This window comes from Brassica napus, chromosome C7, assembly GCF_020379485.1.
Source record: "Brassica napus cultivar Da-Ae chromosome C7, Da-Ae, whole genome shotgun sequence".
Taxonomy (NCBI): Eukaryota; Viridiplantae; Streptophyta; class Magnoliopsida; order Brassicales; family Brassicaceae; genus Brassica; species Brassica napus.
The window spans coordinates 33,390,136-33,413,323 of NC_063450.1; the positions used below are offsets into that span (position 1 = coordinate 33,390,136).

The 23,188-nt window shown below is 32.2% G+C and overlaps 2 protein-coding genes and 1 long non-coding RNA gene across 5 annotated transcripts; 1 reads left to right on the forward strand and 2 right to left on the reverse strand.

The window, feature by feature from the left end:
• Positions 1–646: 646 nt before the first annotated feature.
• BNAC07G18590D (protein SENSITIVE TO UV 2) lies at positions 647–4,146 on the reverse strand. Its single transcript, XM_013815262.3, has 12 exons — positions 3,705–4,146; positions 3,592–3,630; positions 3,402–3,505; positions 3,195–3,265; positions 2,797–3,083; positions 2,642–2,710; positions 2,465–2,547; positions 1,911–2,231; positions 1,731–1,837; positions 1,462–1,619; positions 1,178–1,374; positions 647–1,104 (listed from the first exon to the last, which is right to left on the reverse strand). The coding sequence occupies exons 1-12, from the start codon at positions 4,062–4,064 to the stop codon at positions 840–842; spliced, it is 2,061 nt and encodes a 686-aa protein (XP_013670716.1). The 5' UTR covers positions 4,065–4,146; the 3' UTR covers positions 647–839.
• A 3,410-nt stretch (positions 4,147–7,556) lies between these two features.
• Positions 7,557–10,057, reverse strand: LOC106374225. 3 transcript variants are annotated; one of them, XR_002660035.2, is made up of 5 exons: positions 9,344–10,057; positions 9,096–9,172; positions 8,855–8,983; positions 8,481–8,749; positions 7,557–8,392 (listed from the first exon to the last, which is right to left on the reverse strand). It is a non-coding gene; the product is annotated as an uncharacterized LOC106374225 (long non-coding RNA). The 3 variants fall into 3 exon arrangements; XR_007325999.1 differs by having other exon boundaries at positions 8,481–8,602; positions 9,344–9,570; XR_007326000.1 differs by lacking the exons at positions 9,096–9,172; positions 9,344–10,057 and having other exon boundaries at positions 8,481–8,602; positions 8,855–9,036.
• A 3,644-nt stretch (positions 10,058–13,701) lies between these two features.
• LOC106375372 (26S proteasome non-ATPase regulatory subunit 13 homolog A) lies at positions 13,702–15,803 on the forward strand. The gene is made up of 6 exons (XM_013815261.3): positions 13,702–13,970; positions 14,099–14,545; positions 14,671–14,751; positions 14,847–15,043; positions 15,138–15,237; positions 15,442–15,803. Exons 1-6 carry the CDS (start codon positions 13,821–13,823, stop codon positions 15,625–15,627), a joined length of 1,161 nt encoding a protein of 386 aa, XP_013670715.1. The 5' UTR covers positions 13,702–13,820; the 3' UTR covers positions 15,628–15,803.
• Positions 15,804–23,188: the final 7,385 nt, after the last annotated feature.

A 23,188-nucleotide genomic window follows, 5' to 3' on the forward strand; every position in this document is an offset into this window, starting at 1 on the left:
ACATTCTTTTGATTTCAAATATATCTACATTGAGTTGCAAAGAGGGGTTTGTTTTAAAGATCCTGGAACATCTAATGGTACTGTTGTGATGGGTCGAGTGAAGATTCGATTGCCTCCTTGGAACAGTTGCAACAAGTTCGCTTTTAAGGTCAACCTCATTGGTTTGAATAGTGACGGATGTGTAGTTGCTAAGGGATACCTAAATTTGTCTATGTATCTTCATAGGTATCTTGCGTGATAATTTTTAGGGTTTTTTGTTTTGTTTTTTTTTATCTTACTTGTGTTTTTGACTTTAATTGCTGTGTTTGATTGACTTTCGATTGATAAGTTAATTTGATTATTAGTTTTTCTCAAGAATACTAGATTCCTTAACGCTCTTCTTCTCTATCGAAACATTAAAAATAAGAAAACCCAAAGAAAAAGGTTTATGGGCTACAACATACGTCGAACAGAGGGTTTCTCAAGTCTCGTAAACCTTTCTTGTTTCTTAGATTCATGCTTTCGTCAAGTTTCTTCAGAATCGAACAAAGACTCGAGAACAGAATCAAGTTTAGGTTCTGACAAAAACCTTTATCAAGTGATGAACTATATTTCCAAGCTTTCATCTTTTTAGATGTTTATCCTGATTTTGAGTTGAAGTCATCTCTTGCTTGTACTTTTAAAGTAGTCCATTTCCTTTGTTACAAGTGTGTCAGACAAAAAAAAAATACAACAGTTGTAATAGCCGAAAGGTTCCATCATTTATAGATGCTCCCTCAATCAAAACTTTGCACATATACATCATGCTCACCAAAACAAAAAAAAACAAGGAAACTCCCGATGATGAGATTGAGAGCTTATCAACTACTGTTGTCTCCTAAGAATGCGAAAACTCTTCTCTTAAAAATGCGCGCTAAATCTGTGATCTCCGAACCCCTCATTCTTTCAACACTGCTTTCTGGCTGTCCAAGTAAGTTTCTTTTACGGGACAATCTTGTGGCTGCATCAACCGTTAGACTCGCCATGTCTCTGCTCTTTGTTAGTTCCCTCAGAACTGTACAAGAGCTTGAAGAACCAGAGACAAGTCTGTTTAGTAATATCAGTATCTCTCTCATCAATAGCGTCCTGTTCAAAAAGCAGATCATGTTATTAAGTTGTAAATCAGTGTCAGTGGGAATATATGTATATGCATACATACCTCGCTTTGAATATTTCTGCATTTGGATGAACCTCGGTTGATTCGGAATCTATCTCCGCTGCTAAGAGATGCAGTATCAGCATTAGAAAGCTGGTTTCTTGAGGTAAGTTGTGACTTGAGAGTAGTTCATAGCCAGAGTTTCCTGAAGAAGCTGCTAAGGCCAAGATCATTATTACATTCCGACAGAGTTCCAGATCCTGAAACTCAAAATCAACCCAAGAAAACTGTATTAATAATCCAATTGCAGTAACCTACTTGACATGAGGAGTTTTTCTCTCTTTTACCTCTGATGTCTTTCTGGGAGAAGTTAGACAATTTGCTAGACCTTCAAAGATCTTACGAAATGCTCCCAAAGCAAACAGATTCCCTTGGCTGTTGTTCTCAGAAGCTGAAGATTTATTTTCCTCATGGAGAGAGTCAAATCTAGCTAACACTTTAGGACCTTAAATAAAGAAACTTAATGCGTTTAGGATAGATAAATACGCCAGAAGTGAAAGATAGACCAACTTCTATGAAGATGGTTATATCATAAACAAATAAACTTCAAACTTACAGTTGAGCAGCAGGAAGAAAAGATGAATAGCTCCTTTACGCACACGTAAGCCAGCTTCTTTCTTTAGAAGTAGCGAAATGCTCTCAAACACTTCCTTGGTGACAAAACTGGTCAACGAATAGAACTATCGTTATATAAATGCAGATGTTAGCAGAGACCAGAATGATGAAAAGTGCTTACGTTTCTCTCTCGGTATAAGCATTAGTTCTCATCACTATTATGTTCATTATGGACACTGCTTCCAGTTTCACATTCTCTTCGGTTCTTCTACAAGCGATTTCATTCATCAATTCAAACAGAGAATGCCAGTTTGGATCCCAACTTGGCTGAGCTTTATCAGTATCTCCTTCTTGGCTCTTCTTGCTTGTCGCTGCATCAGATCTTCCCTGAAGTGGGATACTACTTGAGGAGTCTCCAATGCTCAAGTTAGTCTTCCTTTCTTTGTATCCATGAAATTCGGCGACCTCAGAAGAGCTTGGCTCCTCATCTGTGATATTGTCCCTGATATAGTGCACTGGAAAGATCAAATCAAAGTTCATAAGAATGCTATAAAGACTATTTTGTAAGAGAAGAACACAAAAAAACCTATTTTTGGAACTTAACAGTAACTTCATATAATAGGGGATCATGAAACAAAAAGAAAAACTAATACAACCTATGCTTTGTGTTCAACGTACGAATTTCAAGCAACAAAACACTAGAGAAAAACAACCGCAGATAGAGATAGTAGATACCTGAATTCAAATCTGTTTTCAACACCACATACATGTTCCAACAGTACATGTAGTACATGCAGAGATCTGTGAACAAGAATGGCCTGCAGAACAGACGAATGAATATACTCACTAAAAAGGGAGAATACAAAAGAAATCCAAATAGCAGATAAAGCCTTGAATCAAAACCCGACTTACATTTTCCGCATTACAAAGATCAAGTAGTGGTTTAACCAAGGTCTTCAAATTTACAAACCCATAGCTGATCTGCAGCATCAGAGAAAGGCAGTTCGATTATGTGGGATGACCTATGACTTTATACTGACAAGTAATGTTTGAACTAAAAGCCATACCTTTGTTACAGCAGAATATAGTTGACACACATTCTCAGATTCTAATGCTTTAGATGACTGCATATTAGACAAGGTTTTGGCTGCCTGTCTGTCTTTTCCTTGGGGAGGCGTACTAGTGTTCATGAAACCAAAGAGAATCTGGAGATCTGTTGAACAAGCCAGTAGCAGCTCCGAGATCAGATTTCTCCTTGGGTCTTGATAATTTGAGGTGCGCCAGATATCTAGGAGCTTCTTTGAAAGGTCAGAATGGTTTGCCAGATCCGCTTGAACACCAGTGGTCTTGAAGCCTGACTTATGCCAAAGCAAAAAAATAATAAACAAAAAGAACAACAGTTGTGAAATATTAATCCACAAAACAAGGCTTCAAAATCTTCAAGCTGATATTGACATATACATACTTCTTTTATCACCACACACAGTTGTAGAATCGATTCTTCCATCATTCACTGAAGTTGCAGCATCTGGTTCCCTGTTTCACAAGAACAGGATCATGCACCAATAGATGTTTGATTCCAGCATTGCAGTTCACTACTTAACCGTTATTCAGAAACGGATCCAAGTTATAATTCATCTCACGAAACAACAGGAGAACAAGATTCACTCACAAGTTTGTTCTCCTAGCAGCACCACTCCCGTTAATCTCAGAATGCGAGTTTTTGAGCTCTGTCTCTTTGTTTTTCCCCTTCTTGAGCTTCGAGCACTCTTGTTCCTGGGAACAATGTAGTAACCATCAAAGATCTTTTCAACATTTCAAAGATCAAACAACTCAAAAAAAAAGGATATAAACGAACGAACCACATCAAGCAGCTGCTTCGAGACACGTCCCAGCTCCTTCTGCAATTCACACACAATCATGAGATCTTTTATCACAAACAAGTAGTAGCAATCTCTTCGTAATCACAGCGAACCTTTAAGCGCTCGATTTCGAGATCTTTCTCGCTATCATAACGACGAGTCGAAGAACTCGGAGAGATTGGTCTAACGGCAGCCACCGAAGAGTAATCCGTTACCGCGTCACTGAAACCGCCTGCCACTCTCTGAGAGAGTAGTCTCGGTGGAGAGAAGCTTGCGAAAGGCTCACGAACTGGAGTTTTATGCCATTGTTGTCCCGCGGAATGTAACTCCACATTCTCCGACGACGGAGCCGGAGGCGGAACAATCGGTGGAGCAGGCGGAGGTGCCTGAGTAGAGAGATAAATCTCTTCGGCTTTGATGAATTCGTTGAACAAATCCTCGTCGCAAGGCCCAAGCTCGCAGTCTTCATCCATCTCTCTCTCTCTTTCCCTGAAAGAAAGATTGTGAGAAAGCGAGAGAGAGAGAGAAGTTAAAACGCCACTAGTTGGGGGGTATGGGCGGTAGCACTGCCGATGACCCGACCCGAGCACCTGAAACCCATTAACCCTAAATTACAAACGGACCCTTTAGTATTTTGTTATTTTACATAAAGTCCTTTTAATTTTTATACCTGTAGATATAGCGCCCTATAGTTTTCTTTTGAATTTTCTGCATAGTTTCATCTGCTCTATTAAAATAGAGTCCTATTTGAATTCTACCATGTCATGTTTTTAATTTTCGGCATATTAAATATGTTGTGACTAAATATAAAAATATAAATTTTATTAAATTCACTTTCATCTATCATCATTAGGAGGAAGTTTAATACATCACCTAATTATTATATTAAACATATTACTAAACTCAAAAGTACACAAGCTCATCTGTCATCGTTAAGAGCTTTGAACAAAAAGCCATCAACAGCGAAAATCAAAAGCAATTTTTGAGTGGAGATGGATTTAGTCTTAAGATTTTCGATCTAAACACGAAGTAGATTTTTTAATTTGGATGTGGGAAGATCGATTGGTAACGTTTTCAATGATGGTTCATTATAAATTTGGTGTTTGGTCAAGTTTGTATATGTTCTTTTGGGTGGCTTGATAGGCTTATTTTCGTGAAATTTAAAAGCTTCAGGCACGTAAAAGTGAAAACGTGGTGCGTGCTGGTGGTGGGCGTAGGATGCGTCGGAGAGACCTTCAACTTCTGGTGCTAGCTCCTCATCATCCAACGTTCTAGGTTAGTACTTTAATAGCTTATGTGTCTCTTCTACGTTATTCTTTGTCAAGGTTTGAGTTTTTTTTTTCAAGTTTAAACACAATATCAAATAAAAAACATGGGTTTCTGATGAATTTAAAGTTTATGATAATTTATAGCCGGTGACAAAACCACATGTTATTGGTTAGTGCTTACTATATATCCAGTGAGAACTCGGTACCAGTTATTCAAAAATAGCCAATTAGTTTTAACTTTTTAGTTTATGTTTAATTTGTCATAGAGATAGCTTTAGACTATGGATGTTGCGAAAGTAAATGAACTACTGACCTTGGAATATTTATTTGGGGTTCGTAGAAGAGACAGCATATACCAACAGGCAACAACATCTTTAAATACCCAACCCACGATATTTTTTACATTGAAAATATTATAAATAAGATTTATATTGTTAAACAGATTTTTAGTTTAACGTTTTCAGGAATATTTTTATTTTATTAATTTCCTGTTTTTGCTCTTTTTATATGTAGAATATATTAATTACTTTCCATCTTTCTGTAAACAGTTTAAGCAATTTGTTCACTATTTATTCAGTTAATTAAGTTTTTAAATAACTAAATTAAAAACAGAATGTCTAACATTGTTATTTGATCCAAACCAAAAACCAAAATAACCAAATTCAAACCATATTTAAATTCAAAAATAACTGAACAAGTACTATATTTCTTGAACAAAAAACCACATCCGAACCGGAACCAAACAAAAAAAAATACAAAACTGGAAACGAATCAAAATTTATAAAATTTTAATAAACTGTAATTTTTATTAAAAAAATAAATTATAAATATAAATAATTTTGCGCATCCGCGCGGATCAAAATCTAGTTTTCATTATGTAATTATATCCTTAATAAATTTTATAAACTATATATATTTTAAAATTCGTTATTTTAAATATATTACGTTATAATTGAATTTATCAGATTATTTTAGATAATTTGGTAAATATTTTTTTTTAAATATACATAATTTTATATATATATATATATTATACATTGACTAAATTTATAGATAAACACCATAAAGTAGTTTTAAAAGTTTTTACCACACAGTAGTCTACAAAAAGAAGTTTAAGAACATATACCATCTAATTAATTGGTCTAGAGTTAGAATTTAGTTTTTTTTTGTATGGGGTTTAGGGTTTGAAAATGATTGTTAAGATCTAAAATTTAAGATGTAGGGTTAAAATTCAAAATAGTAATATTTTAAATAATTTTTTATAAAAATATTTGTTTATGTTATTATTGGGCCATCACTATAAATTGGTAACATTTTATTGTCATATCATTAGTTATGTTATTATTAATATCATCTTAATGTCCATATTTATTCTATTAAAACACCAAATAAACGTAAATTATGTTTTACTCTTTTTATTTTAATAACTAGGGTCGGTCCGTCATACGGGCGGAATATACTTTACTTGTGATCTAGGTTATTATTTTTTGTATAATTTGCTGGTTTTCGTTTTAAATTTTCATTTGCAAGAGATGTGTATGATAATGATTTTTGACTATTAGAAAGTTTTAGGTGAGGAGATCTTATATGTGATGAGATATATTTTTCTTGTTTACAATAGTTAGTTTCGGTTGTCCAAAAAATATTAACTTTATGATACTAAATATTAGTTAATTTTTTCTACTTAGTTAAATTATTTGATATATAATGTGTGTTGAATTTCATGGTAGTATAGAAAATGTCTTTTATCAGTAATTCAGTTAAAACATCAGAATATTAATTTTTTTATAAAAAAAATGAAAGATGAATTCATTTTTTTTTAAATGATTTGTTTATGTTTGTATAAAAGTTATATATATAATAGTTATGTTATTATTATTTTATCAAATTAAGTTATATTTTGCATATGTCCAATTCAAAACCAGTAAAATTTATTAATTATTGTGTCTATTCATTTGTCGGGTATTTATTTATATACTTTCTTCCATATATATTATATATTTTCATTATTTTGTGTCGATATAATGAATCTCCACTTTATCGGTTAAATATTTTTATTACCAAACATTATCGACTAAAGAAAGAACTTCATTAATTGTACAATTTGTTAAGAAAATATATTTCAAACTGAAGCGAACATATAATGGAGTTCAAACCAAAACCAAATTGTTTCGTGTTAAGAGCATTTCCAAAAGCAATTTCAAAACTTCAAATATGAAACTTTATATGCTCTAAAAACAACTTCAAATTTTCAAATTTTGAAATTTGTAATGTGAAACTTCATATTTGAAGTTCTAATGTACAAAACTTCATATTATTTAGTTTGGAAAAGCTATGAATGAGAAGGTTGGAAAATCTAAATAAGCTTTACAGTTGGTGTAGATTTTATTATGTCGTGTAAATTAGTAATTCCATCCGAATTGCAGCAGTTCTTTGCCATGTAAGGTATGTAATGTCAGTTAGTGTATGATAATCTGAGCAACCTAGACCAGAGCAAAACATTATCTAGAACATGTTCTGCCATATTAAGGGTAATGTATCCAGCGCGTAATTGGCCACAATTTTTGTGTGTTGTACCGTTAATACTCATGTATAAAACGAAGACTGGGTGATTCATTGATAATTGGACAAATGCGATTAAAAAATCAAAATTTGATTGCCCTTATAGTTGTAAAAAACAGTAATGAGAAGGTGTTGTAAGAAAATAACAAACAGGCTTGATCATTATTCTAGTAGCTACCTTGTCGACAAATATTACAGATAACATATAAGTTGTAATATTCGTCAATGAGATTTGCTTGTAGCACCGTTATTTCCTCATTGATATATGGGTAAATATGAGGAAATCCAAATACAATAGTCTTTATAGTTTAAGGATAACTGTCAACAGCAGATGAAGTTTTACTAAAAACAAAAAAACTATGCTTAAGCAATATTTTAGTAGCTGCTTCTGTGAGTCTATGACTAAGAAACTGCATCCTTCTCCAACTATGCAATGTGTGCCTTCTTATTTGCCTTGGAAGACGTAGAGAACAGAGAGTTAGTGGCTGACAGACCACCTTAGATTGTTTCAATAGCTGGATCTTTTTCATTGTCATCACCATGACATTGATCATGGCTGGAAGGTGCTAACTCGGGGCACATCATCTCCAGGGCCGCCATTTACGTATTGTGATCACATGAAAAAATATTTTCATTTTAATGCACGGCAAAAGAATTACAAAAGAGAAAGTCAATTGTGTGAAATTGTAAAAGAGGAAGCAACTCCTACAATCTTTGTTTTTTTTTTCTCGTTACAACAATAACTTTAAGGTCAACATGTAAGTCTGACGATTGTTTATGAAAGGCAGCAGCTCAAGGAAATAGATACATCATTGCGAATTTCAGACAAACTACGTGATGTTAACATATTTTGGTAGTTATACTTGATTTATGATACCGTAGAGTTCTTTATAAGCAAAGTTAAGAAAAACGTACTGATTCTTTGCCTTGTAAGGATTCATCAACAGTATCCCTAATAGCGGTTAATTCACCTATAGTGTATGCGGAAAGAAGATGAACATTTGAAATACTAAATAGGGTTAGATTGCAAGTGAGAGTAGCAGAGTTTGAGAGAGTGACCTGGAAGATGTGTTGGTGTTTGCCAAGCCTAGCAGCTGTTCGGAATTGCGGAACTGGAACAGCTCTTGACTTGAGGTATCAGGTTCACCGGTTCTGTTATTTTGGCGAAGGCGGTTAAGTCACTGAAACATATTGACAAAGGAGAGTTGGACAATTTGAAGTTAAGGTTTCTCCGCGTCAACCATTCACCGCGTACATCGAACCAGTCTTGAAAAGGTGTTCGAAGGTATTCAAACGGTGGACGTCGACGGTGGCATGCATAAGAGGCGCTTGAAAACGTTTACAACAAATGTTTGATTGTAGCTTAAATTATAAAACTCACAAATCTTCAAGAGAAAGGAAGGCAATTGATTTTTTTTGTTCGCTGGAGTTACCTTAGTGGAGGAGCATGTCAGCTCACCGCCTCTCTTTACATTCCTCAGCCGGTGCTGGCGCTTGCGTAAGCGGCTCTGCCTCCTAGAAACTGAGTAGATGAACTTCGATTGTGGTACTACAGCTTCAGGCTTTCACGGCAGCAAGGAGGAGAAAGGAGTGAATCAATCTGCTATGTGTAATTTTCTAGTGCTAAGATGATTGGGAGAATGGAATGATGAAGTTTATGGATTCAAGGCTGACCTATTTATAGCAGCAGGAGGATACTTCATGGATTCTAGCTCTTTCCTAGCCATGTCAAATCGTTGTTTCACCTCCCTCTGCAATTTACAGAGAAAGCATTCTAAGAGATGGTTTAAAAGACAGCTAGTGGAACAGAAACATCTTTTCAAACTGTAATTCATTCATTCATTCATTCATCAAAACAAAAATAAAAGAACAAATTTTCTGAAATCCGACAATGTTCTTCACCATTGGATTAGGTACACTACCTGACTCTCTGCAAATTTGAAAACTCCACAGAAGCTGCCTGCAATCTCTCTGCCTCTTCTGATAATCAAGTCTCCAATTAACGAATCCTCCTGTCCTATTCTGAAATCTCACTCTCCTTCCTCACCAGAGCACTTCTATGAGAAGCTAATCTCCTCTCCTTCTCCCTCTCAAACAATAACGCACTCCGTTTCAGAAACGTGAAGAAGGTCCAGGAGAGAGGAAACATTATTATAGATAGATAGATATATAGATTATGTTTTACTCTTTAAGTTGCTAAACCCTTTTTCCTATAAATCGTGAGCATGGTATGATGGTATCATCATCAAGTCATATTTTATGTATTTGTCCTTTCCATGTGTTTACACATACACGTTGAACAAACTTCTATGAAGATAAACTATGAACATAAACAATCTCCATCATATATATTTATACCATTTACATTTATCTCGGGATGGTAGCCTCGAATATGTTTCTTCCATTAACCATTGATGAACATCAATTTTTTATTTTTTTGGTTGAATGATGGATAGAAATTTCATTTTTTATTTTTTTGGTTGAATGATGGATAGAAATTTCTTCCTTAAAGTTCACACTTCAGCCTTTAACATAAACAGTGGCAGAGCTAGGTTTCATTTTTACATGGGTCATAATTCATTTATTACAAATAAAAGAATACATTTATGAAGTTTGAACCTATGACATGTGGGTCAAAAAGAGGGTTCTTAACCAATTTACTACAATAACAACATGCAAAATAGCCGTACAAACTTATATTTATAGAATCCACATGGGTCAATTGACCACCATGCTTCTTAATTGGCTCCGCCACTGAACATAAACACGACCATGTTTTTTTTTTTTTTGGGTTAAAACACGACCATGTTTCTTCCACTAACCATTAGGTTATTTGATTGTTAGCCTTAAACATCAACATTTGTTAATCTTATAATTATTTATGAATCAAAACACAGTGAGCATTTGGAGAAGATGAGCATGGTGATTATTAACGTAAATAATCCTAAACCAAAAATTATTGTTCAAGGAAAATCTTTTCAAAGATATATTGTTCATAAAATCTTTTCAAAGATATACTGAGTATAACTAGAATTTGAAAACTAATTAGTTAAAAATAATTAAAACAATTCGAATATAATTTATGTATATGTTCCAAAATATTTTAACTATTTTAAACAATGAAAATATTGTTCTTCTGCAAATAATGTTTATGTATGTGTGAAGCATACCAAAATATTTAAACAATGCTTTCCTTTATACCCAATATCGTAGAGCATATATATCCCTAATTATAAACTAAGAATCATTATAATTCATTCCATTAAATAGATAAACCAAAAATTATTTGTTTAGGAAAATATTTTGAGAGATAGATTGTTCACAAAATATGGGTATATTCAGTTAAATAAAACAATATATACTTATATATCTATTATATTAAAAGAGAATCACTCTGAAAAAATCTACTTATACAAAGTTGTTTGGATTATTTCCTAAGAGTTAATAATTTCATGGTCCTACTTAAATTTCTCCTAACAATATATTTTCATAAATTTCTCTGATTTTCTTTAGGTATTATAAGTGTGCCACTCCTATATTTATGGTAACTACTATATCTATTATATTAAAAGAGAATCACTCTGAAAAAATCTACTTATACAAAGTTGTTTGGACTATTTCCTAAGAGTTAATAATTTCATGGTCCTACTTAAATTTCTCCTAACAATATATTTTCATAAATTTCTCTGATTTTCTTTAGGTATTATAAGTGTGCCACTCCTATATTTATGGTAACTACTATATTACCTTCTATAAATCTCACCCTTTGATTATAAATTTCTCCATTTAGTTATTGATATCCCATATACGATTTACTAACCAACATTTTTTTGATGCAATAATATATAAACTCGTGGGTCCATAGACTAATCTATTATGTATGTGACCATATATATATTATATAATGTTTATTTTAATTCTTAAATTCATATCTATATAAAACGAATGGTATGGTGCATATCACCGTTAAATAATACATGTCATTTGAATTAAAATAGTCTGGTAAGTAATACATGTATTTTTTTATAAAATGAGTTAATGAAGTATGATAAATAATTATCACAAAATCATGTTTTACTATAGAACCGATCAAACTTAGTAGTATATTATATTATTTTCAGTTCATAAAAAACGATATTAACATATAAGTACTGAACAAATTTGAAAAAATGCATATGAAGTTAGTTAAAAATCATCCTCGGGCCAACTTATTTAATTGAGTTTTTACTATAATTCAGATACAACCACTTAAACTATATTATGGAAAATTAAAAAATACAAATAATTTAGAAAATATTGCTCCATATTCTCTCTTTTTTTTTATAAAAAAATAAGTTGACTTAATTTTTACTTATGAAAGCACAATTACTAAAATCCGAAATAATGATTAGTATTTTTTTTTGGGCAACAAATAATGTTTAGTATAAAAGATGCTCAAATACAAGTCCACTTCTGTAATTCAGTTTAAATAACAAAATAAATTTACAAATATAATTAGGTCCAGAATTAATATTTATGTTATTTAAGTTTCAAGCTTTCAGGTTTCCGCGGGTTATTCAATCATATATTATATACTAAACACATTGAGATTGGTATAAACTCTTCACTAAGTTTGGAATACCTAAGTTAAACAAGATTTTTCTCTTTTGAAAAAGTATTAACCCCGTGTTTCGATTCAAAAGTTTGAATTGAGTTTTGAAAAAATATCATCCAATTTATATGGGATTTTATTGGGTCAACCAATATTGGATAGCGGGTTAATGATAGTTTTTACGTTTTTACCGATTTTTATCAGATTTTTATATATAAGGTTTTAACAAAATTCATGCCAGATTTATATGAATCACATGATTTACTTCTGAGACTGTAGGTTTGGTTCGGATATGAAAACACTGCTAAAACTATTAAAAGTTCTACAATATATATACTATTAGATTAGCCCAAAATCTGCAAGTAAATTTTTTGTTTCACCAACTCAACAAATATAACTCTTACAAAATACACACAAAATGCAACGATGACGTTGTATAACATAAGAATACACATATAAAATCTAAAATAAACTATTTGATAAATTATATAATTTTAAACTAAAATTCTTTTACTTTTTTGATATAATAACACTTTATAACTTAATAATATACTTCAAAACATCAAAACCAAAATAATAATTCATATCAAACAATATTCTTAATCGGAAAAAAAACCCGCGCTTTTGAAGCGCGGGTCAAAATCTAGTATACTATTAAAACTAAAGTCATGGTTTTTTCATATGTGTTTTTTTATTTGGACCATTATTTATAAAATTTATCAAATTTATATAACTTAATTATTATATCTTTTAATATCTTTTTTTTAAAGACAACTAAAATCTTCTAACAAATCTTTTCAAAATCATTTTAAAATCTATTTCCGAAAACTATGTAATTTTAATTATCATAAAATATAATTATAAATTAAAATTTAATTTAGTTTTGATTTAAAACGAAAAATAAAATTATATACATATTTTTAATTACATTTTATTGATAACAACAGTTTAGATGATTAATTTTAAAAAATACATTTTACAAAGATTTAAAAAATATTTGGTTAGCAATAAATATCCATTTCTATTTCAAACTAAAAAAAATGTCTCATATATTACTACTACAAATTTATTTTGCAAGTACAATATATTATAGTTTTTTCTAAAAAAAATTTTGTTGTCTTTAACAGTATTCTAAAAAATGTTCTATATTATTTTGTAGGTCCAATTTAATTTAATTTTTAATTAATTCTAAATTTAGAAATAAATCAAAAATATGTAAAATAGTATTTCAACATCATAATGTTTTAAAATGTTTTTTCAAAAATACAAAAGTTATAAGTAATATTACCAGCCACATAAACATCAGTTAGATAACACATAACACTAAATTGCATTAATTTTTATTGATAAATTTTGTTATATAAACTAAAATATTTTAGTATAAAAATAATAAACCCGCACGGCAAGATCTAGTTATTCATTAAGAATATTTTTTTTTTTTGAAACTCATCGGTATTCATTAAGAATAACTTGCTCATTTTACTATAAATAAAATATATTTTGTTGCGAGCTATTTGGTTACAATTTTTGTGGGCACTTCAGAAGATTTTCCCCGAAATTATGATATAACCGGGATTTATTGGTTTAAGTTGCATTTTCCATAAATAAAGAGTAAAATAAAGAGTGTTTTGAAAAAGAAAAAAAATACTAAAAATAAAGAGTAAAATTGCAACCAAAACCAATTGAAGAATATTTTTTTCACAAAACCCTTTTCTTGTTTTACGCACAGCTCTGATATAAGATTGAATCCACAACTCGTTGCTTCCTTCATCTTCATCTTCTTCTGCGAAGCGAAATCATTTTCCGTCATGGCAGCTCTTCAATACTTGGAATCTCTGAAAAATTCTCACCCAGAGCTCAATGAATGGTACGATTCCCTATCAGATCTGTATCAGAAAAAGCTATGGCATCAGCTCACCCTCAAGCTCGAGCAGTTCATCGCTCTCTCCGTCTTTCAGGTACTCTTCTTCTTCTTCTTCCCTCTTTCGTTCCGTAGTGTTCCCTGTTGATTTAGGGTTCATAACGAGGTTAGCGTCTCGAATTAGGGTTTTTCGATTTCGCCGCAATTGATTTTATGTAATTTCAGGCTGGCGATGCTTTGATACAGTTCTACCACAACTTCATCACTGACTTTGAGACGAAGATCAATCTCCTCAAGCTTGCGCATTTCGCGGTGGTGGTCTCCCGTCAGTACGCTGAGAAAGAAGCTGCGGTTAGCTATCTTGAAGGAGTTATCGAGAAGCTTAAAGCTACCAAGGAGCCTCGGATCACTGAACCGATCGTTTACATTGAGACCCAAAAGGCTTTGTTCAAGCTTGAGCAAGGTGATCAGAAGGAGTGCAAGAAGATCTTGGACGATGCGAAGACCTTTCTTGATAGCATGACTGACATTGACCCTTCGGTGCACGCTAACTTCTACTGGGTGTCTTCTCAGTACCATAAGTTTCGTCAGGAGTTTTCGGATTTCTACAAAAGTGCTCTGCTTTATCTTGCGTATACGTCTGTGGAGGCGCTCTCAGACTCGTTTAAGCTGGTGTGTCATTGCCGTGATGCTTATATCTTGTTCTAATGCTCTGCTTATCACGTTTCCTGTAGTTAGTACTGTAGCTTCCCTGTATTCACCAGTCAAATTGCTAAATTCATTTCTGTGTCTTTCAGGATTTGGCTTTTGATTTTTCACTTTCAGCTCTACTTGGAGAAAACATATACAACTTTGGGGAACTCTTGGCCCATCCCATTGTAAGTTCTCCTTCGTATAAGCCACTACAAACTTTTCCTTGTAGATTAGAGGTCTCTTGTTACTCGGGTTACATGCAGTATTTCTTTTATGACAGTTGAAAAGTCTCCTTGGAACAAATGTGGAATGGCTTTACCACATTCTCCAGGCGTTCAACCATGGTGACTTAGTTCAGTATCAAGAACTGTGCCGCGTTCACCATGCATCCTTGATTGCCCAGCCAGCATTGGTTGAGAATGAGAAGAAACTTTTGGAGAAGATCAACATTCTCTGCCTGATCGAGATCATCTTCAGGTAACTTTCTCTCTACGCATTGTAGCATCTCTCAAAATTTGATATAACTAGAAAATCTTGTGCTATAAGACAGTTAATCTTAAATTTACTGCAGCCGACCTGCTGAAGATAGGACCATTCCTTTGACTGTCATTGCTGAGCGTACTAAACTTTCCATTGAAGATGTTGAGCACCTTCTCATGAAGAGTCTTTCTGTAAGTAGTTTCATCTCGTCTCTTATCTCCCTCGTTTCTTGCAGCTACCATTTGCATTTTGCTATGGGCAAGGACGAGAGAGTTTTGTCTAATGGCCAACATAGTAATCATCCCTAGGTTAGGAAAAAGATAGGAAACATCACTATATTGTCTTTCCAATGCTTAGTCTGTAGAATCTAAAAAGTGTGAGAATGAATGATGCAGGTGCATCTGATTGAGGGGATTATAGATCAAGTGAATGGAACAGTTTACATCTCATGGGCGCAACCGAGAGTGTTGGGGATTCCACAGATCAAGTCTTTGAGGGATCAATTAGACAGTTGGGTCGACAAAGTCCACACTACTTTGCTATCTGTTGAAGCTGAGACACCAGATCTTGTTGCGGCATAAGAAAAACCTACCTACCTTTTTTTTCCTTTTAGAGCTGCTGATTTTAACTCTATTTCTGGGATAAGATGCAAGAATATTGGCTATAGTGTTTGAAGATCTGGGCTATTTCTGGGTCTTCTTACGTTATAATTGCTTTGGATTATTGTTCCATTTTCAAGATTCTCCTTTTTTTAACCCGTTACTTGTCGCTATAATATTACAAAAAAGACCCTCACTGTTGGGGGCTACACGGACCAAGAGCAACTGATTGGTCCTTATCCCCTTGCTTACTCGATTGCGTTTGGAAGGATAGTTTGTCCCAGTGAGCTGATACTGCGACAATGAATGTGTTAAGCATCGATTGTGCATCCAACATGGTGCATACCGTTTCCAATATTCCTAGGTCTATGATTATTATATACTAGGTGATTTACCCGATATTCTTTATTTATTTATGTATGTTTATGTTATCATAACTACAGTTTTATTTATGAGTTGTTTAGTTATTGTGTTTTTATTTTACAAAATATTTAGTTTGGCCATGATATTTACTTTTATTATAATTAATTGATGTTTACTTTTGGTTTTAAATTAATTTTTAATATATATATAATTTAAATTAATAATATTATATTATTTTAATTATACATATGATTTTGGATATGCTATTTCTAGTCGGTTTGATTGTTTTTGGGTCAACAATCGATTTTTTTATCACTTGGGTATATTGGATTGCATCTATTTCTCCGAATTCAACTATAATATTTTATTCTAATATAGTTAATTTTGATTAAATTCTTATTTGAATTTAGATTGGTTATTTTCTTAGATATGTAAATATTTTTTTTTTAGATTATATATAGCTTAATATATATTGTGCTTAGAACTAAATAAAAAATAAACTGAAGTATTTGATTCGAAATTACATAAATGAATATAACGATAATATTCTGAAATCTCATGCATATATATAAAACTATATTGTAACAATTAGTTAATGTTTTATTTTATTTATTAATATGTTTTGAGTCATCATGTAATTTATATGTATAAAAATAAATAAATTTTATAATAAAATTATATTTTTCTTATTTTAGTTAGATCTTTGATTTTGAATAGAAGTTGGATTAATCGAACCACTCATGTTATGATAAGAGTGAACAAGCAGTTTTTGTCATTCTTGGTGATGCTGGCAAAGAGTTGACTGGGAAGCATGTATCAGAATTAGTTGCCAGTTACTTTGAGGTAATTTCAAACCTGTATATACATAGCCCCATATTATTTGAACTCACATATATTTTTCTTGAATGTTAGTCTAATGAGGGCGTAGGAGCTGACCATTGTGTGCCGGTACCGTAAGCTTTACTTGATACAATAGAAAGATACACAAATTCATTGTGAAAGTCTCAGATCATAATTTGATATGCAAGTCTCAAACCATAACTATCACAAAGATACTCCCACCAGAAGCTCCACATCCTATAGCACACTTGGAAGAAGATGCTATTCCAGCAATGTCCGATGTTATTTTGAAGACTAGAAGTGAGGAATCCGGTCCTTCCAAAGGCTTTGAAGATTATGAAGGTGATAGGGTTAGAAAAGCTTCTGAGAGTCTTGAATCAGATGAAGCCAAGCGTTCCAAGAGTGGCTAATATAGCTTCAACCTATCCTCTTACGCAGTGATTGTTTTTGCTGCAGTTTAATTACTGTTTTTATGTTTACCTAATGACTTTGCCTTCTTTTCATTTCAATCTTCAGACTTTTGTCCATTGGAGACACTTTATGTTTCTTTGAATACAATTTTCATTATATTTAACCTCATAATCTCTGGTGTAAGAATAACAATTGGTGTAAGGATCAAATGTCGGATTGCCTTCAAATCCTCTACGTAGGCTTAGAGTAAAGTCTTAAACTTTCTGACACTGCTCTATTTGTCTCAAGTCTGTGCTCTTCTTTCTGGAGGAGGATATGCAAAGAAAGTTGTTGTGACCATTGGACAAATCCTTCCAATTCCGCAGGTTTAAGATACATCTATTTTCTCTAAACTGGAGCTTGGTTTCCCATAATACAAACAAGGCTTATGAATTCACGTAAGTTTCCTTCTTCTTCTACTCTCACTCTATGTCCTGATATTGGTTTGCCAAACTTGAAGATGCTCCAATTTATTAGGAACTTGGTCTTCTACGATGATGACCTCATTTGTCACCTTCTCCATCTCTGTTTCCTATCATCATTCCTATATATATATTTGTATTGTAGTTCTTCCAATTCCAACTCGTATGCTTTAGTTTCATTCTAGCTCAGTTTAGTCGTGCGTAAATGACCCTTTCGATAATAAGCTTTTTCTTACTTGAATTGAAGCGTATTTAATCTTTCTTTTTTTTTCATGTCATGTTGTTTTTTTTGAAGAGTGAAAGATGAAGCAGCTTTCAATAAATTTGTCGCTGAGATAGTTTGAGTGAGGTGTCTAAAATACGGGAGTTTGGTTTCACTTTTTGTGTATTCTCTGAGAAATCATGAGTTAGAGCATGATTATCGCGGAACCCAAAATGGGTTTCTGCATAAAATCAGTGTGTGGACCCCACATTTTCTTTAAAAAACGGTCACCAACGTCGCCAATTACGGATCGCTCTTAGCCAGCTTCTTACACTATTTTACGGGCTCCACGACACGTGGCGGCCCACGATTGATTTCGTTTTAATTTTTTTTTTTTTTAATCAGATAAAACAAAACAAAAAAAAAATTAGAAACCCAAAATGGGTTTCACCCGATAATCATGCTCTTATTATTAGTCTTTGAGCACATGCCAAATGGTCGTTTTAATATATAAAAATTCATGATTTACATATGAACTGATATTGTCAGAGAACATAAAAAATAAAATAGTTCGAATCAAGATGAGAGACTTTAAAATGCGACAAGTTAAATATAATAAAACACTAACAATTTCTTTTAAATGAAAAAATAACTACCAAAATGAAATTACTAAACTTAAAGGAAAAAAAATACAAATGAATCTTAAATCACTTGATCAGTAGAACTAAAATAACAATTACAATCACATAATTTAGATATTATAATTTAGAGTTAATCATTATTTTAATTACTAAACAACTTTCGAAATAGAAAACTATAACATTCTACATGAAATACACATAACAAAAACTTATTATAAAAACAAATCCAAAATAAAGAAAACAATAATAATAAAACTCAAGCATTTAATTATATTTATGTAAATTTATAAATATAAATTTTATAAATATAATATAACACTTAAATATTGATAAAACTATAAAAGTTAAAATGAATTTCATTGTAAAAAGATATAAAAACACAAACTTTTTTTTATATGTATGTAAATTTTATAAAATTTATGTATAAGAATTATTAATTTAAGTTTTTAAAATTAATAAATTATCAAATTATATTATACTTTGAATTGACCCAACATAAAATTAAATAAATTTATAATTTTTCATATTTATTAATTAATTTATGTTGTGAATCTAAACATGATTTTTGCATCTACACTTACATTTTACTTTTATGCATATTAAATTTTACAATTATATGTTAAGAACATAACTTTCTTACATTTTTTTATCATCAAATTTTATTTAGAACTATATGTACCAATACAAAACATAATTATCGTAGGCAAAATAGTTGTTATTTGTGTTAGGCTCTCTAACCAGTGCCATGCCATAGTATTGAAAAAAAAACCTTCGCTTATAGCATCAATTTTTCTAAAACGATCAAAGGCATCATCTAGCTATTACTATCAGAGGCATAATATAATTACAAAAACTTGAATTTATACGATTAAAACAATATGATAATTAGGATTAAAAAAACATGGGCTTATAATAAAAACATGGGATTCCTAAGTAGCAAAACATGTGTCTCCACTAAACGTATTTTAATGTCAGTTAAAATAAGTAATACACAATGTTAGCAATTATTGTTAATGATTTTCAACCAAAAAAAAAAGAATAATTGTAGAGTAATTAGATGTTGGTGATTATAGTTTTGAAAGTATTTTTGAGTGTTTAAAAAAAAAAAATTGACATAATTTTATCTTTGTTCGGTTATGGCATACAAAGACAGAATAATATTATTATCTTATCTTGAAATAGTTATAAAATTTAATGATAATATTCTATTTAAAAAAAAATATTGTTGAATAATTAATATTTATTTGTTAGTTTAACTCTTTATATGTTTATCTTCTGTTGTAATATGTATTGTTATTTTTATCATAGGGATTTTTAGGATTCACTTATGGCAACTATAAACGTTCACGGCTCTTTTTCCAACATATATTTATCATTTTTGGATGATATGTCAATCTTTGGATTTATAGGTATGGTTTAATTTTGCTCTTTTTATGAATATTTTTATCTGAAAATTGGACTCTATAGTTGTGGTATGTATTTGTAAAGGCTCATGAACTCACGTGTGAAGTTAAATCAATTAATTCTGCTTTGATTTCTACTTTTTAATTTTTGTTTTTTGAAATATAATCCGAGAACAAAATATTTTATTCCTCATCGACACTGACAACAATTTAGCCAATAATATATATGGTAAGTAATTGGTAAAAACCAAATACTCTAATTAAAATTAAATTAAATATAACCTATCACAATAATATCTGATACATATAAAATGTTGATTAAGAGATCTCTAAGCAATTCCACAATAGCAAAAAAAAAAATCAATCATATTGTATTAAATATTTTAAAATCCCTTTTAATCAATATTCAAACTTTGCCTCAAATCTACATAGAATAAAAATTATTAACAAATTCAACATATATAATCACACATAATGGTATAAATTAATAAATTTAAAGTAATAATCCGCGCTATAAGCTCTAGTGATTAGATAAAAGGCGATGACTGATGTGTAATTACATGTTGGTTAATTATTGCCTGATAATTGTAATTATTAAATTATATATGTATCATTTGAGATCTCAATATCTATCAAGAACATTGACACATGAGAAATTCAACTATAATTGTTGTTTAAAAAAAGAGAATACTTCAACTAATTAACATTAAAAAAGTACATGTGTGATGCGAGATCAAAATTAACAAAATTTCAACTGTTTGAAGAGTATTATTTTAACCGTTTAGCTAAAATAGAGATTCATGAGTTGTAGAAGTCTTTTTTTTTGGTCAACAGAAGTCTCTTAAATAAAGTGGTGGGCCGAAATTTAATTTAATGCTTTTACATCATTTATTGTCTCATGTGTTAAAGATAAAATCATAAAATATAATCTGATACCATTTTATTTATATAGCAAAATCATATAACCCAGCTGCCTGTAAATAAGAAGGCATGCGTGCACGTACTTATACAAACAAGAAAAAAAGGGCATCTCTCTCTACTAAATATAGAGAAGCCAAAAAACGATGCCGATATCTCACGCCCAGACCTTTTTTTTTTCCCAAATTGATATTTATTAGGGCCAAGCCCAGGGCGAAGCCCGAACAAAACGAGTACAAACCAAAAGCCCAGAGAAACAACGGGCCACAGAAAGCAAACACACAAAGAGCCGAAGCCCATAAAATACATAGCGGCCCAAACGGCCCACAGTACTCGACACGGGCAGTTCACCCTAAAACGCGCCGCAAGGAAATAGGTTTGGACCACGTGTCTTCATCTTAGCCTTCCGCACACCACGTGGAACCTATCTCGACCTGAACGATGCCATCGCCGGAGATCAACCCCGACACCATTTAAAACCGGAGCTCCTAACTTGCAGAGCCTCCGCACATCCAAAAACCGTTTATCAACGTCGAACTGTCTTCACGCCAAAGGGTTCATAGGATTACCGAGAGCGCCTCCGACTTTGGACCACCAGACACGCAGGACAGTCGAACCGTAAACCGCACTCACATCATCGTAAACCAAAACCACCGCTAACAAACTCGAAACTAGTTACCTCACCCAGACTTTACTTCTTCTCTTTATTTCCCTCTTTTTTCTACCAGCTTCTTTGGGCACCGTCATCGAATTCTCTAACTGCCGGAATACCCTTTTTATAAGGGTGCCGTTAACGTCACTAAGGTGGAGATAATTCCGTATCCGCTTAAATTTAACGATAAGAGCATCTCCAACCCCACTGCAAAAAAAACTGCAAAATGCAGTCATGAACAAACAAAAAAGACATTACTCTATATATGCAGTAATGTCTTTTTTGTTTGTTCATGACTGCATTTTTCATTCTATTTTGCAGTTTTTTTTGCAGTAGGGTTGAAGATGCTTTAAGCCAACATTTAAAATAACCGGTGTTGCATGTATGCAATACTCTTTTCGTTATTTTTGATGATTTTAAATTACCATATGTTTTAACTTTTCCAATTTCTTATGCTTTTCCAAAAAAAATTATACTTTTCTTGATAAATATCTTTGGTGTGAGCAGCCCAAAACCTTACAGAGAGTGTGTTAGAGCAGCATTAATGAAGAGGGGAACAGTGGGTTCTAATTTTTTTTTATTATTCTTTTTTGTTTTGTCCTATTTAGAAAAAAAAAATAAAAATGTACCAATCGCGGATCGCCACATGTCAATGAGCCCGCGAACAGTACAAAAACTCTATCGGACTTACCTCTTGCAGAAGAGGAAGAAGGAATGGGTTTTATGATTTTTGTGGGTCCAACACCTCTTAAAACTCCTTAATAGTTAGCGATAATGGTGCTCTTAGATATGACTTTTGGATTCGGAGACCGGATTGGTGATTTACGGGCTCACTTTTTCGACATCTGTGTTTGAGCCTGGCCCCTTTGTGCTTACTGTAGCTAACGTAGACCTCCTAAAAACAATGAAGATCTATCAGTAAGTTTTTCTGTACATACATGCATTATTTAACACTAGCTTTAGATGAATTCATAAGCGTTTAATCCAATTCCATAGTCGCTATATGTTAAACCAATTGGCTATGGTTTCTTGATGTTCTAATGCGACACCCTTCTTTCTCTTTTTAATATCTCAGGGAGAATATAGTGTTGCATTAATTGTTGATGACCCGGAACATCCGTTTGAAGCAATGTGCGCCCATTTTAAGTTTCACGCCTATGGTTAGTTAAGCTAGCTAGATTTGCGTTTGAAAATGTCATACTGGATATAGCGGCGGGCTAAAATTTTAATCTAATAATTATACGTCACTGCATTTAAATATTAAAACTTCACCACTATTAGCATTCACCACTATTAGCAGTTTATTATTATTGTCGCATGTGTTAAAACTTCTACCACATTTTTTCTTCTCCTTGTTTCATTTCAACTTTGGCGGAATTCAAAAAACGCTCCGATAACTAGTGGCGTTGATGTCAGTAGAGTGGAGATCTTGCCATATAAAGTTACTATTAACGATAATCCAGTCTTTAGGATAACCGCTTTTACACGTATGTTTATTTTGATGATTTTTAAGTTTCAACACAACTTTTTCCAATTATATATGAATTTGCTTTTCTTGATAAATATGTTTGGTCTGAGCAGACAAAAACATCTCATCTTCTTCAACGGTATCAGCAAGAATGATTTTAGAGGGAGGATCAGGGCGAATTCCT

Coding starts and splice junctions, on each gene's coding strand:
- BNAC07G18590D (XM_013815262.3), bottom strand. CDS start 4,064: ATGGATGAAGACTGCGAGCTTGGGCCTTGCGACGAGGATTTGTTCAAC. Junction 3,506..3,591: donor CGAAGCAGCTGCTTGATGTG/GTTCGTTCGTTT, acceptor CATTGTTCCCAG/GAACAAGAGTGCTCGAAGCT. Junction 3,266..3,401: donor GCTGCTAGGAGAACAAACTT/GTGAGTGAATCT, acceptor CTTGTGAAACAG/GGAACCAGATGCTGCAACTT.
- LOC106375372 (XM_013815261.3), top strand. CDS start 13,821: ATGGCAGCTCTTCAATACTTGGAATCTCTGAAAAATTCTCACCCAGAG. Junction 13,971..14,098: donor TCGCTCTCTCCGTCTTTCAG/GTACTCTTCTTC, acceptor ATGTAATTTCAG/GCTGGCGATGCTTTGATACA. Junction 15,238..15,441: donor TTCTCATGAAGAGTCTTTCT/GTAAGTAGTTTC, acceptor TGAATGATGCAG/GTGCATCTGATTGAGGGGAT.